The sequence below is a fragment of the Bombina bombina genome, chromosome 1, assembly GCF_027579735.1.
Source record: "Bombina bombina isolate aBomBom1 chromosome 1, aBomBom1.pri, whole genome shotgun sequence".
Taxonomy (NCBI): domain Eukaryota; kingdom Metazoa; phylum Chordata; class Amphibia; order Anura; family Bombinatoridae; genus Bombina; species Bombina bombina.
Genome location: NC_069499.1, coordinates 445,840,164 through 445,855,321, shown reverse-complemented (window position 1 = coordinate 445,855,321; position 15,158 = coordinate 445,840,164). Strand labels below are relative to the sequence as shown.

Genomic DNA, 15,158 nt, shown 5'->3' with positions numbered 1-15,158 from the left:
TTCAGTATGCTTTGCCCTTGCGTTGTCTCAGACCTGTTTGTGAGAGCTCCTGTGTATTACCTGGCTGTCTGACGTCCCTCCTGGTTCCTGATCCCTGGCTTGTTCCTGACTCTGCTGTTCTCCTTGTTCCTGATTCCGGCTCGTCTGACTACTCGCTTTGGCTCCTGACTAAGCTCGTCTGACTATTCGCTTTGGCTTCTGACTTGGCTCATCTGACTACCAGCCCTGGTTTTGATTCCTGGCTTGTTATTTGACTTTTACACTTTTTTATTATTTTTTGCTATTAATAAAGGTGTGATTATTTTTGCACTTCTCGTCTCAGTCTGATTCCTGGCATCCTGACATTACGCAAGGGCCATGAATCCTGATGGTGCTAATAATCACACCTTTAACTGCCATAATTTCCAGGATGGATGAACAGGATCACCGCTTGGATCAATTTGCACTAGCCCTGCAAACCCTGCTGACTCGCACTGCACATTTGGACCAAAGTGTCCCGCAAGTTATGGCTGCTCCTGCACTGCTGCTGCGCCTAGTCCTACCAGGAGCATGTCCGGTTCTGCACCTCTACCTCAGCGATATGGAGGCAATCCTAATCAGTGCAGAGGGCTTTCGAACAGGTGGGCATTTACTTTGAGATGTTACCTCAGGCGTTTCCCTCTGACAGAGCTAAGGTGGGATTTCTCATCTCGTTACTCTCTGACACAGCTCTTGCCTGGCCTAATCCCTTGTGGGAAACTAATAAACCTGTAATTTCAAATTACCCTGAATTTGTGGCATCCTTATTTGATGTTCCGGCTCGCTCCTCCTCTGCTGCTAAACTACTCATGTCCATTCAGCAAGGTACAAGATCTGTTGCTCAGTATGCCATTGAGTTCCGTACGCTTGCCGCAGAGGTAGGTTGGAACAATGAAGCCCTTGTTGCCGCCTTCTTTCATGGACTCTCTGATGCGATTAAAGACGAAGTTGCTGCCAGAGATTTACCAGAGGATCTCGAGGCATTGGTGTCTTTTTTTATCCTAATTGACATCAAACTCAGAGAGAGGCTCTCTTTCAAGGAGCGCTTGTGGAAGCCTCCTTTTCCGTTGTCTCCTACGTGTTCCTTCCCACCCATGCCTCCCTCTCCCCCCATGCCTCCTGGTCACGAGTCACCAGGTACTGCTGAGCCGATGCAGTTGGGATTGACGCGTCTCTCTGCAGTGGAGAGGGCCTTTAGGAGGAGGGAGGGTCTCTGCCTCTATTGTGGGTTACAGGGTCACCTTTTGAAGTCTTGTCCTACACGGCCGAGAAATGCTCACACCTAAGGTCCTGTCAGGGACAGACCTTGGGTGGTTTATCCTCGTCCCCGGAACCGCTAAAGGAGAAACCTTTGGTCACAGTTGTCCTTTCCTGGGTGGACTCCTCCATAGTCACCCAGGCTCTTGCTGCGGGCTATTTCATTGACAGTGCTTTTGTATCAAAGCACTACATTCCTGTTTTGCCTCGGTCCGTTCCACTTGCTATTGAGGCCATTGATGGCAGGCCCCTTCAGCCCGTACTCGTTACTCACGAAACTGCTCCGTTATCCATGGCTGTTGGGGCTCTCCATTTTAAAACCCTCCAGTTCCAGGTGATAAACTCTCTGCATTTTCCGGTTGTTCTGGGTTATCCCTGGCTCCAAAAGCACAATCCTAGTCTCGACTGGCGAAATTTTGTTGTGGTCTCTGCAATGTATTTCCACTTGTCTTCGGAAACCAGTTAAAGTCTTGTGCACTTCTTCAGTATCTCAATTGCCAGAGGAGTACCGAGATTTCCTTGACGTTTTTGACAAGGTGCATACTGGTACGTTGCCTCCTCACCGGTCTTATGATTGTGCCATAGACCTGCAACCCGGAGCCATTCCTCCTCGGGGCCGGGTTTATCCTCTGTCTCTTGTGGAGAATTGTACTATGGAGGGGTATGTTGCTCTGTCGCGGGGGATCATCCGCAAATCATGCTCTCCTGCAGGGAATGGCTTCTTCTTTGTGAAGAAAAAGGGTGGCGAGTTAAGACCATGCATCGATTATAGGGGTTTTAATCATCTTACCATTAAGAATGCTTACCCTATTCTGCTCTTTAAGGAACTCTTTGACCACTTCAAGGGAGCTTTACTAAACTTGATTTTAGAGGAGCAAATGAAAGACAGCATTTAACACCAGAAGCGGGCATTATGAGTGTCTTGTAATGCCCTTTGGCCTATGTAATGCTCCTGCTGTTTTCCAGGAATTTATTAATGAATTAATGATGTCCTACGAGATATGTTGCAACAGTGTGTTGTGGTGTACTTAGACAACATCCTCATACACTCACCCACACTTGAGGCTCATCGTTCTGATGTTACACGGGTTCTTCAGAGACTACGTGAGAATGGCCTGTTTTGTAAACTCGAGAAATGTGAGTTCCATCAGACTCAAGTTACCTTCCTAGGTTATGTTATCTCCGTTGCAGGGTTCTCCATGGATCCTGACAAGTTATCTGCAGTTCTGCAGTGGCCTCGCCCAGTTGGTCTTTGGTCTTTTTTTTGGGGGTTCCCCAATTACTATAGAAAGTTTATTAAAAACTTTTCTTCCTTTGTCAAACCTATCACAGACATGACCCGTAAAGAGAATGATCCACTCCATTGGTCACCTACTGCCATTAAGGCCTTTGATAGTCCTAAGACTGCCTTTGCTGCCGCTCCAGTTCTGGCTCATCCTAACCCTGTCCTGCCTTTCGTTCTTGAGGTCAATGCGCCTGAGACTGGAGTAGGTGCCCTCTTGTGGTTTCTTCTCTAAGAAATTGTCTCCAGCGGAGTGCAATTATGAAATTGGCGACAGGGAATTACTGGCCATAATTTTGGAACTCAAGGAATGGAGGCATCTACTCAAGGGTACTAGCGTGCCAGTGCTTATTCTTACTGACCACAAGAATTTAACTTATCTATCTGAAGCAAAACATTTGTTGCCCCGACAGGCCAGATGGTCGCTATTTTTGTCTTGGTTTAATTATGTGGTCTCCTACCTGCCTGGTAGCAAGAATGTTAGGGCTGATGCCCTCTCTCGACAATTTTCCCCTCTGTCCAAGGAGGAGTCTGTACCTACTCCAGTTATACCTCCTGACCATATTTTTGCTACATACATACTAATTTGACTTCTCCCTTGGGGGAGGAGATCCTGGCTGCACAAACCAATGCACCTCCTGAGAAACCTAGTGGTTAGTGTTTTGTTCCTGAGAATCTTCGAACTAAACTTTTGCACACTTACCACTATCCTAAAGCCGAAGGTCACCCAGGCAAGAACCAAATTATTTGGTCTGTCACTCGACAATTCTGGTGGCCAGGTCTTCGTTCTGATGTTGCTGCGTATGTTGCCTCCTGCTCAGTTTGTGCACAGAATAAGACTCCTCAACGTCTTCCTGTAGGTCTTCTTCAACCTATTGATAATGGTGAGCATCCTTGGACACATCTTTCCATGGACTTCATTGTCGAGCTCCCTGTTTCCAATGGCAATACTGTTATCCTTATGGTGGTTGACCGTTTTTCTAAAATGTCACATTGCATTCCCTTAAAGAAGTTGCCTACTGCTCAGGAGCTTGCTTCAATTTTTGCCTAGGAGGTCTTCCATTTACATGGGTTACCCAAGGAGATAGTGTTGGACCGGGGTAGCCAGTTTGTCTCCAGATTTTGGCGCTCCTTTTGTGCTCAAATGGGGATCCAGCTTTCCTTCTCCTCGGCATATCACCCTCAATCCAATGGAGCTGTGGAAAGGTCTAATCAAGCTCTGGAACAGTTCCGTTGCTATGTCTCAGATCACCACAATAATTGGTCTGAACTGTTACCTTGGGCAGAGTTTGCTCGTAATAGTGCTATTAATGCTTCCTCCAAGTTATCCCCGTTCATGGCAAATTATGGGTTTCAACCATCCTTGTTGCCCGATTCATTCATGTCTCAGGGTATTCCAGCTTTGGAGGAGCATCTCCGCCAACTCCGTTCCACGTGGGTGCAGATTCAGGATTGCCTTCATCGTTCTATGCAGCGCCAAAAGTTCCAGGCTGATCGTAGGCATCTGCCCGCGCCTTCCTACCAGGTTGGTGAGAGTTTCGCTGTCCTCCCACAACTTGAACCTTCGTGTGCCTTCCAATAAACTGGCTCCCCGTTATGTTGGTCCTTTTCGAATACTTTGACGGGTCAATCCTGTGGCCTATGCTCTTGACCTTCCTCCTGCAATGCGCATCTCCAATGTTTTTCATGTCTCCCTCTTGAAACCATTGGTTTGTAATCGGTTTACCACTGTGTTGCCTCGTCCCTGTCCTATTTTTGTTGACAACCATGAGGAGTATGAGGTCAGCAGCATTACTGACTCTCGTACAGTATTTAGTTCACTGGAGGGGCTACAGTCCGGAGGAGCATTCATGGGTTCCCTCCTCTCATGTTCATGCTCCTCCGTGCCTTTCATGCATGTTTCCAGAATAAGCCTTTTGTCCTCCCGCGGGGGAGGGGTCGTTGAGGAAAAACTTTGGATTCAGTATCCATTTAAGGTGTTCTTGGCTACCGACTGAGGACTAGATTACAAGTGCCACAGTAAATCTAAAAAAACATTGCTAGCATTAGGCTTTTTGCGCTTCTCGGGTTCCACTGGTATTACAAGTTGAGAAATTCATTATTTTGTGCTAGCAGTAGGCCATAAAGCACAAAAAATGCTAGCAGCATGTGTTCCCCATAGAAATCAATGGAGAAAAAAAGTGAAAAAAAAAACACCTTACTTTCAAAAAAATGAAAAAAGTGAAAAAAATCTAACAGCCTAATAACCCCTAAAACGTCACCCCCCCCACATCACAAACTATCTAAATAATCTATTAACCTCTAAACCACCACCCCCCACATCGCAAACTTTCTTAATAAACTATTAACCCCTAAACCACCATCCCCCACAACGCAAAGTAATAAACTATCATCTAAACCCCCTAACCTAACCCAAATTAAGATACCACTAAATTAACTTAAAAAAAATCCTAACTACCTTAAATTAAAAATTTTAATTAAAACCCAATCTTACCAAAAAATAAAAACCCTACCATTTACAAAAAAAAACCCTACCATTACAAAAAAAATAAAAAAAACCTACCCTTACAAAAAGAAAAACGAAATTTCCAAAAATAAAAAATAATAATCCTGTTCTAAAAAAAACACCCCAAAATAAACAAAAACCCTATTCTAAAATTAAACTACCAATAGCCCTTAAAAGGGCCTTTTGTAGGGCTTTGCCTTAAAGCGATCAACTCTTTTGTTTTAAAAAAAAAAAAAAACCTCACCCTCTAACATTACAACCCCCACCCCCCCCCCCTAAAATAAAAAAAAAATAACTTAAAAAATCCTAAACTACCCAATGCCCCAAAAAGGGCATTTGGATGCATTAAGCTCTTTTGCTTCCCCCCAAAAAAACACCCCCAAAAAAAAAATTTGAATATGGAATGCAAGTTACCCCTTTTATATAGGGGTACCCTTGCATTCCTAATGGCTGATTTGAATATTTAAAATCAAATCAGCTAATGGGATGAAAGCTTTTTCCTAATATCCTATTAGCTGATTTGATAGTGTAAGGTTGCTTACACTACAGAAATAAAAAAAGATATTATCCCTAATCTGCATGCTGGTAGACTGTCTTCCTTTGCTTCCTTGGTTGTATAACTCTAGGTGCAAAATAGTGGTGCTGAAATATCAGACAATACACCATACAAAGGTGAATATCTACTCACAGTGTATATTGCAGGTTACCGGCTCCTTCCCAAAATGAAAAGACAATATCACAGATTCAGTAAAAAAGTTTGTCATTTGAGCCAAATAAAGACAAACTTTTTTACTGAATCTGTGATATTGTCTTTTCATATTGGGAAGGAGCCGGTAACCTGCAATATACACTGTGAGTAGATATTCACCTTTGTATGGTGTATTGTCTGATATTTCAGCACCACTATTTTGCACCTAAAGTTATACAACCGAGGAAGGAAAGGAAGATACCAACGACTGATACAAGCTGAACCAGCGCCTCCAGCTAGCACACCTGATCTATTCACACAGACCTTGGGAGAGACTGTGGGACGGCTGCGGTTCACCAGAAGGGGAAAGTATTAATACATATTATACACCTGTTTGCATGTATATGCTGGTAGACTGTCAGTGGTGTGGTGCACAGATGCAGTTAGCTGTCTTTTAACAACCAAAAAGCAATGGCAAAGCCAAAGGGGATCAAGAGAGGATCTTTACAATCATTTGTGTTATGACTGCACAAGCAGTATATAAATAATTTCAGTGAGAAACCAAAAGTTTGTGTAAAAGTTAGCAATTTCTTTAAATATGACCGCATTTGCGGTGAAACAGTGGCATTAAATATACCAAAATGGGCCTAGATCAATACCTTGGGTTGTCTACTATATATATATATATATATATATAGTTTTTGATAGGTAAATAAAAAATAAAAAAAACAAGGCTCTATTTCTGTTTAACGGAGTGATAGCTAAAATGCTAAAAATTCTCTGGTACTTTGGGCAAGTTTTCTCTAACATCCCTGGTCCTGAAGGGGTTAATCACTGGTCTTATTTGATTAAAACTTGAACAAAGCTCTGAATGTCAGGAAGTTTAGAAATTTTCTTGAGGAAAATTGCATAAACATGACCCCTTAAAGAGCTAGCAGATAAACTCGTATCTACGCCCTCTTTGTAAAAATTGAAGAATTCTAGGAATTCTAAAATAATGCCAGCTAAAGCCTTGTTTTTCACACCAGAAAAGAAAAACTTTCCAAATCTTTGTTTTAAAATTAGACATTCAATCTCCAAACCTTCACATTGAGAGACTTGAGGTCTCGATGATGGAAGGGGTTTGAGACAGTAGGTTATGTCTTAATAGAAGAGGCCACTAAGGACAACAGGACATCTGATCTGCGTGGCAAAGCAGGAACCATAAGAATTAATGATGATAGCTTGTTTGATTCAAGCTATCACTCTTGGTAGTAAAACAGATGGAGGAATAGGTAAGCAAGAAATATGACCAAGGAGCTGCTAGAGCATCTATCACCTCCACCTGTGAATTCCTGGATCTTGCAAAGTATCTGGGAAAATTTTTGTTCAGATGAGAAGCTATCAGGCCTATCTCTGGTAGACCCCAAAGATCTACAGTCTGGTTGAAGACATCCAGATGGAGAGACCATTCTCCTGGATGAAGGCATTGGCGGCCGAGATAGTCTGCTTCCCAGTTGTTCAACCTGTTATTTAAATAGCAGAGATTGTAGAGAGATTGTTCTCTGTCCAAGACAACATTCTGTAAACATCCTTTACCACTAGGGAACTGCGAGTTCCCCCTTGATGACTGATTTAGGCCACTGCTGTCATATTATCTGATTGAAAACACAGAGTTCTAGGAGATTTATTGGTAACTTTGCCTCCTGAGGAGACCAAACTCCTTGTGCTCTCCTAGACCCCCATACTGCACCCCAACACAAGAAACTCACTTATGTTGTGACTAATGTGCAGGTTGGGCTTTCGAAGGATGCCCCAAGAGAAATAAATTGGTGATTTATCCACAGGGCAGAGACTGTCTGTCTGATTTTGAAATCCAAGAAAGTTGAGAATAGGCCTTGCACTATTGACGAAGCATGCAGACCTGAAGAGGTCTCATGTGAAACTGTGAAAAAGGAATAGCATCTGATGCTGCTATTATTATGCCTAACACTTCCATTCACTACTGTAGGATTGGAAAGAAATTGAAAAGTTACACAAGCTGTCTGAAGCTTTAATCTCCTTTGATTCATTAAGGAAAGGCTCATAGAAATTGAGGTGATAACGATTCCTAGAAAAGAGACTCTGGCTTGAGGAGAAAGAGAAGTCTTTGGAATGTTGATTCTCCAACCATGCATGCAAAGAAACAACAAACGTTTGTATAAGATACAGTTAAACTTAAAGTGAATGTAAATTTTAATGAATAAGTGCCAGGTTTTTAAAAATACTATTAAAAACAGGGGCACTTTCATTAATTAAAATTTACATTGAAGCATTTTTTTTTTTTAAATACCTTTTCCGTTAGGAAAACCAGACTGGCGATCCTCCACACGCAGCTCCTCTGTACTTAGCACCGTAATGACAAAACCGCCTTCCTCCAAGCCGGTTTCCTCATCGATATGCTAAGTAGAGCCTGAGAAGGTGGCGGAGGATCACCGGTCTGGTTTTCCAAAAGAAAAAGGTAAGTATTTTTAAAAAAAACGCTTAGTGAATGAAAGTGCCCCAGCTTTTAATAGTATTTTTAACAACTGGACACTTATTCATTCAAATTTACATTCACTTTAGAGATGGAACCTAAACCAATATATCATCCCGGTATGGAGCCACCAAAATACCCTGAGTCCCAGACAGGATAATTCCAAGAACTTAGGTAAAAACTCTTGGAGCTGTAGCTAGACCAAATGGAAGAACAAACTAAAAGTGTTTATTTCAATTTTACTCTTTACAGAGAGGAAAATGTTCTTTTTATTTATTTATATATATATATATATATATATATATATATATATACCCTTGTAAAAAATAATATTTATATGAATACTTTTTTATCAGATAGTGTATATATGAGTATAACTCCCTTGCAGGTCCCGAGACAGGCATACTGACCGGCTGCTTAAAGTCCTTTACAATGGGGCGTGAATACTTAGAACATTTTGAGGTAAAATATCTTTCTTTTTTACATAGAGATGTTCAGGTGTTCAGGTGATGCTGCATCACTTTTAAGTGTTTCAACATTTGGGTATCATGGCCCTTTAAAAAGGTTACCAATCAGATAATTTCTGATTTGTTGAAATATATAAATTCCTCCACAAGAAAGCAAAGCTACATATGAAAATCTCACCTTTCAAATCATGAAACTTTTTTCTTTTTTAATGAATGCTGCTCAGAAATTGTGCAAGCATAGCAAACAAATTATACATGTGAACTTATCAAACTTATCAGCAAACTTACACTACTACTACACTTTCACAGCAGTCAGAGATTTTGAAGGCATGTAGATAAAGCACCCTATGGTTTTCTTTTTTTAGACTCTCACTCCCTTACATCCATCAAATTATGCTCATATCTACATACTTGCCAACTATCCCATTTTTTGGCTCCCTGTCCCTGTCTATTAATTTGTCCCATGTTAAGTTCTGCCTGCATTTAGTTTCTGAAACCTTATCTGTGATCTTCTGTTATGTTGAAGTATGTAGACAAGGGTAAGATAAGGGGAAGCCATGTGATATATAACACCAGGGAGGGTAGGAAACAATGGGTGATGAAGTAAGGCATCTCAATAATGCTGCACAGTTGGAACCTGTGTAATTTTCCCCATTTATCCACTGAGGCTTTGTTTAGCTGCGGCTTAAGATATTAGGCTTTTCATGTGCTGGGACTGGAATTAAAAGAATATGCAGCAATGTACATATTCTTTTCAACAACGGTACCTAAGAGAACAAACTAAATTTCATAGTAGAAGTGAATTTAAAAATGACATGCTCTGTATGAATCATATAAGATTACATTTACTCTCCTATCAATTTAAGCAATCACTATTGCTAAATTATACTACTAGTATTTAATGAGCTTGTTTTGGGGGTCTATCTAGCCCGTAAATGGGCGTGGCTCTGCTGCAAAGTGTCCCTGGAATTAATTAATGATGGCAACTCTGATATCTCACATGTTTGTTATGTAAAATATTTTAAATCATTGAACTATTTTGAAAGATAATAAGATGCTTACATATTATAGGACACTTACCTCAGGTGCCATCCAGAAAGGGGTCCCAACTGAAGTGTTTCTACGTAACCTTGCGCTGGTGAGTTGTGCAGATACTCCTGCAATAAACGCAAAAACAATTAAAATATTATGGGACAAATGTTTACATTCAAAGCCCATAAAATGTTTGTGATTGCATCTTCACTGATCACCTTAAAGGGACAGTAAAGTCATAATTAGACCTCATGATTTAAACAGAGCATACAATTTTTAACAACTTTCCAATTTACTTCTATTATTTATTTTGCTTCCTTCTCTTGTTATCCTTTGCTGAAAGGTTTATCTAGGTAAGCTCAGGAACAGCAAAGAACCTAGGTTCTAGCGGTTAATTGGTGGCTGAATATATATACCGATGTCATTGGCTCCTTCAACAAATGATACCAAGAGAATGAAGCACATTTGATAATAGAAGTAAAATTGTATGTTCTACCTAAATCATGAAGGAGAATTTTTGGGTTTCATGTCCCTTTAAATCACTGTTTTTTTAAACCTGTCATCAGGCCTCCCCAACAGGCCAGGTTTTCAGGATTACCTTGGATGAGAGCAGGTAAAATAACCATGTTTACTAATCAGTTGATTGTTTCACCTGTGCTATAGTTCAGATATCCTCAAAAACTGGCATGTTAGGGAGGTCTGAGGACAGGTTTGAAACCCAGTAGCTTAAATTATTACTCATATTGAGATATTTCTCTATATGGTGACATCATATTTACATATATATTCCAGTTGTAATGGGACATAATAGTAAACAAGAGATAAACTAGTCTTTAGTCCTACAAGAGGTTATTATAATTTCTTTGTTGTTTTACTAATATACTCCTGTCCATTTGCTACAGTAACTGAATAACTCTCCCACAACCTGTATTCCTGAGCTGGGTTTGCTTTATAAGCGCATGGTCACATTTCTTTAAAGGGATACTAAACTCATTTTTTTCTTTCATGATTCAGATAGAGCAAGCAATTTTAAAGGGACATTGAACTCAATTTTTTTCTTTCGTGATTCAGGTAGAGCATGCAATTTTAAGCAACTTTCTAATTTACTCCTATTATCAATTTTTCTTTGTTCTCTTGCTATCTTTATTTGAAAAAGAAGGCATCTAAGCTTTTTTAGGTTCAGAACTCTGGACATGGACAGCACTTTTTTATTGGTGGATGAATTTATCCACCAATCAGCAAGGACAACCAATGTTGTTCACCAAAAATGGGCCGGCATCTAAACTTACATTCTTGCATTTCAAATAAAGATACCAAGAGAATGAAGAAAATTTGATAATAGAAGTAAATTAAAAAGTTGCTTAAAATTTTATGCTCTATCTGAATCAAGAAAGAAAACATTTGGGTTCAGTGTCCCTTTAAGAAACTTTCTAATTTACCCATTTTTGGTTCAGAACCCTGGATAGCTCTTGTTTATTGGTGGCTACATTAAGCCACCAATCAGCAAGCGCTACCCAGGCGCTGAACCAAAAATGTGTCTGCTCCTAAGCTTTACAGCCTTGCTTTTCAATGTATAATTGGAGTAAATTAGAAAGTTTCTTAAAATTGCATGCTTTATTGGAATCATTAAAGAAAAAATATGGGTTTAGTATCCCTTTAAAGCTATGTCCATGGACTGTGAACCAAATCTATTTCATGACAGAGCATCACACTTTTTTCCTCTACTATTTATAAAATCACAAGGAATCCTCCTCATGTTATGTATGCAGAAAAAGTAAAACTGAGGATCAGTGCTTTATTTATTTTAGAATTAAAAACCAAAATATTGAATGAAACAGATGGATTTGTGTGCAACTTGCCTAACCCTGAAAAGTAAGCTTTGTACCCCCTGAGAGTATAACTAAAAGAGTCTCGGGGTCACATTTGAAAGTGTCCAAATCTGTCTATCATTAATAAACTACTTTTTAATTACTAATATTTATTTACAGGCAAATGTGCTATCGTAATCGGGATTTCACTCAGCTTGTAATATCAGCAAAATGAAAATGACTTGCAAAAACACAATTGTGCTAGCGCAAAACCGCTTGCGCCTCATTTATAATCTAGCCCTATGTCTTTTAACAACTTCCAATAATGACAAAAAAACTTATTTTTAGAATGTTGAAAATACACATGTATTTGCAAAAATGCTTCTAGTAAAAACAGACATGTTTTAGTGACAGCTTTTGCTGTGCACGAGACGTGAGAAACATACCTCTGTATGCCCGTGCACCCACATCTAGAGACTGCACTTGTTTAGAGAACTATCCGTGACCGGTATTGCATTGACACTGACACTTAATGCATCTCTGCCGGTTCTCTGAGGCTACACACACACTAGACATACAGACGTATGCTCTGTTTGTCACATAAACTAAAAAACTGATAGATTTTAGAAGAATTTCTGTTAACACAAGTGCGTTGCAAAAATGCATCTTGATAAAAGTAGAATGAACTGATATAATTTCAGTTTTAACATAGGATGCCCATTTGAAAGCAAAGCAAAACAGGATGTCATGTTGTTTGCAAACTAAATCTAATCATAAGTAGAAATGCAGGTCAGGATTTATTTACAGGCAAAGCCATTCATTTCACAGCAGGCTACTGGTTTAGCAGGTGGCAGGTGTAAGGCTCTGATATATTCAGTTGCACTAGGACGGTTTACAAAGCTTCACAGAATTTTACTCACTTCATTTATAGAACAACACTAATATGTTCAAAAATGTAATATTGTTTTTCTTTTTTTTAATGTTATGGAACCAGAACAGCAAGAATAAAAAAAAACACACACAAAACAAAAACTGGGAGTTATTTATGTGCAGCTTTGCAAAGAAAAGCATGACAAGCTACCAATTCATTTTTACAATCCATTTATGACAGGCCATGCATATCAAAGAATCAGTCCTAGACACTTTCAAGGTTAAGTTACCATTTTTCACAATAGGAATATGATAAACAATGAATTATAGATAAATCAAATAATATTTCTTTCTTAGCTGTATTCCCCATTTGTATTTACATTAAAACACCTATGTTTCTTAAAAAACATATTAGGCAATTATACCTTAGTAAGCATTTAGATTTAGCATATATATTGAATTGTATATGATGTACCAGTCTCATCATAATAGTGGAAGTATATCAGCAGAATAGATTTTCATGCAAGTATAAAAAAGCTATGGCACATATTAAAATATGAATCAGAAGTATATATATCTTATAAAGGGACGTTCTAGTGTTCCATACAGGAGCTACAATGCTGAACACAGCCATTGACTGTAAGGGTTGTGTCACTGCTGCAGCTGATTGTATAACTGGCAGTGTTCCGCAGTTCTCTGTAGTTCCCAAGCAGGACTTTATTTGTGTGTTTAACATTGGTGGATCAGTAGTGCAAAATGACATGGTCTAACAAAAGAGAGCATGTTGGGGCGGAGCCAGCTATCATGCAGAGAGGATGTGTTTGAACATGGCTCCTGCAATAAATAATAAAAAATTTATAAAATGTAGCTAATTCGCACAGCACAAGAGATGTACTCATTCTAAAGGAGCCCTGCAATAGCTGAGGACCTCGCTGGCGATTTATAAGAAGGTTTTGGGCGCCAGAGAGGAGCGACAGATTGAGGCCTTGCCGAGCTCGGGGTCTCCCTGAGAGAACTGTATACCACGTACCTCGCAGCAAGATAATAGTAAGAGGGCCCGAGCTGGCTTTTTGGAGCGGTGCCTGCTGGAGTGTGAGGACTCTGAGACCATGGAGGGGCTATTAGCGGCATTGCACAACTGGCAGGAGGACTTTGAGTGCAAGATGGGCCGCAGATTTGACCGCCTCCTAACCATCATGGCGGATACCCATGCAGAAATTGCTACTGAAGTCTCGGATGTGGCACCCCATGCAGCTTTGAACACACAGCTCAGTGATTCTCAGGAGGATATTGATCAACCCCCGGATAACTCACCGCTCACCGCAGAATCAGAGGCCTGTGGATTACCAGCGACCCGGTACAGGTCAGATCTCTTAATCCAGATACCCAGGGGGGACTGTGGGAGCTCCTACCATTGCGCTGCTACACTTCAGGAGGGTGCGCGCAGAAGACAATTCTACTCCAACATGACCCACAGCCTGAGGCTACATCGGATGGACATATCATGCTGGGAAACTCTGGATTTACCTGGCATCTTGGTGAGACAACTGTTTGTAAAGACCGGTGTGGGCTGAGCATTCCTACTGTGGCTGTCATTTGTGCAGCTACCGCCATGTTCAGCAGGGTGCCTCTGTTCTAACATTGCAATCCCATATGACGACCGTTAGGTCTGAACTCACAGACTCAATTTTGTGAACATTTTATCTTATGGCCCCAGCAATATTCATATTTGTCAGCTTACTGGAGATATGAGAACCTATATCCTCTCTGATTATTTGGCTAACTGTGGATCTAAATATGCAACTGATATGTCCCTTGTACTTGTAAATTACCACTGTCTGCCCTTTGCTCTTTCCTAATCTAATCTCTATCCATATATAGTGAACAGTTTATCCCTCTCATACCATTGCAGCCTCCTCCTGATGATATGTTTTATTGGGAAAGAGAATGCTAGTTTTCAGATATTACTTGGGTAGCGGTTTTTTTTCAAGGAATGGGACCACAATACTTGTCTTAGATCCGCCTCTCTTCCCCCCTCCCTCCCCCCTCTTTCCTCCCTCCTTCCCCCCCTCCCCCCCCCCCCCTCCCTTCAGTCATCTTTGAGGGAAAAGAGGGCGATTTTGAGTTTGCTCTCCAACTTCTATTCATTTGATGTATACTTTAACCTGAGAACATTTTGTGAATTTGACAGGAGATTTATCTCTATATCTGTTCTTCTACGTTTATAATTGTCCACAATACTTGTTTTACTATATGCTTTATACTATGTCCATGTTGGGGCAAACTGTTCTTGTGTATTTGTAAGTGCAATTCCCTCAATAAAAACATATTTAAAAAAAATAAAAAAATAAAAAAAAAGAGAGCATGTTATGTTAGCACTAGAATGCACAATTAAATAAATGAATGTGCTTAAAGGGACAGTAAAGTCAAGACTAAGCTTCCATGATTCAGAGAGAACATGCAATTTTAAACAACTTTCTAATTTACTTCTATTATCAAATGTGTTTTGTTCTCTTGGAATATTTGTAGAAAAACATACCTAGGTAGGCTTGGGAGCAGCAATGCTGGACGCTAGCTTCTGATTGGTGCCTGCCCATGTATACATCTTGGCATTAGTTAACCTGATGTGTTCAGGTAGCTCCCAGTAGTGTTTTGATTCTCCTGAGTCTACCTAAGTTTACCCTTCAACACAAATACTAAGAGACTTAAACAAATTTGATAATGTAAGTAAATTGG

General features: G+C 40.2%; 1 protein-coding gene across 1 annotated transcript in view; it reads right to left on the bottom strand.

Moving 5' to 3' along the window:
• The window catches only part of LOC128645425 (myosin-IIIb-like), a 268,888-nt gene that overhangs the window by 101,184 nt on the left and 152,546 nt on the right, over positions 1 to 15,158 (bottom strand). Inside the window, exon 6 of the mRNA XM_053698423.1 lies at positions 9,793 to 9,869. Within this exon, the coding sequence (XP_053554398.1) occupies positions 9,793 to 9,869 (77 nt within the window). The remainder of the gene's footprint in view (positions 1 to 9,792; positions 9,870 to 15,158) is intronic.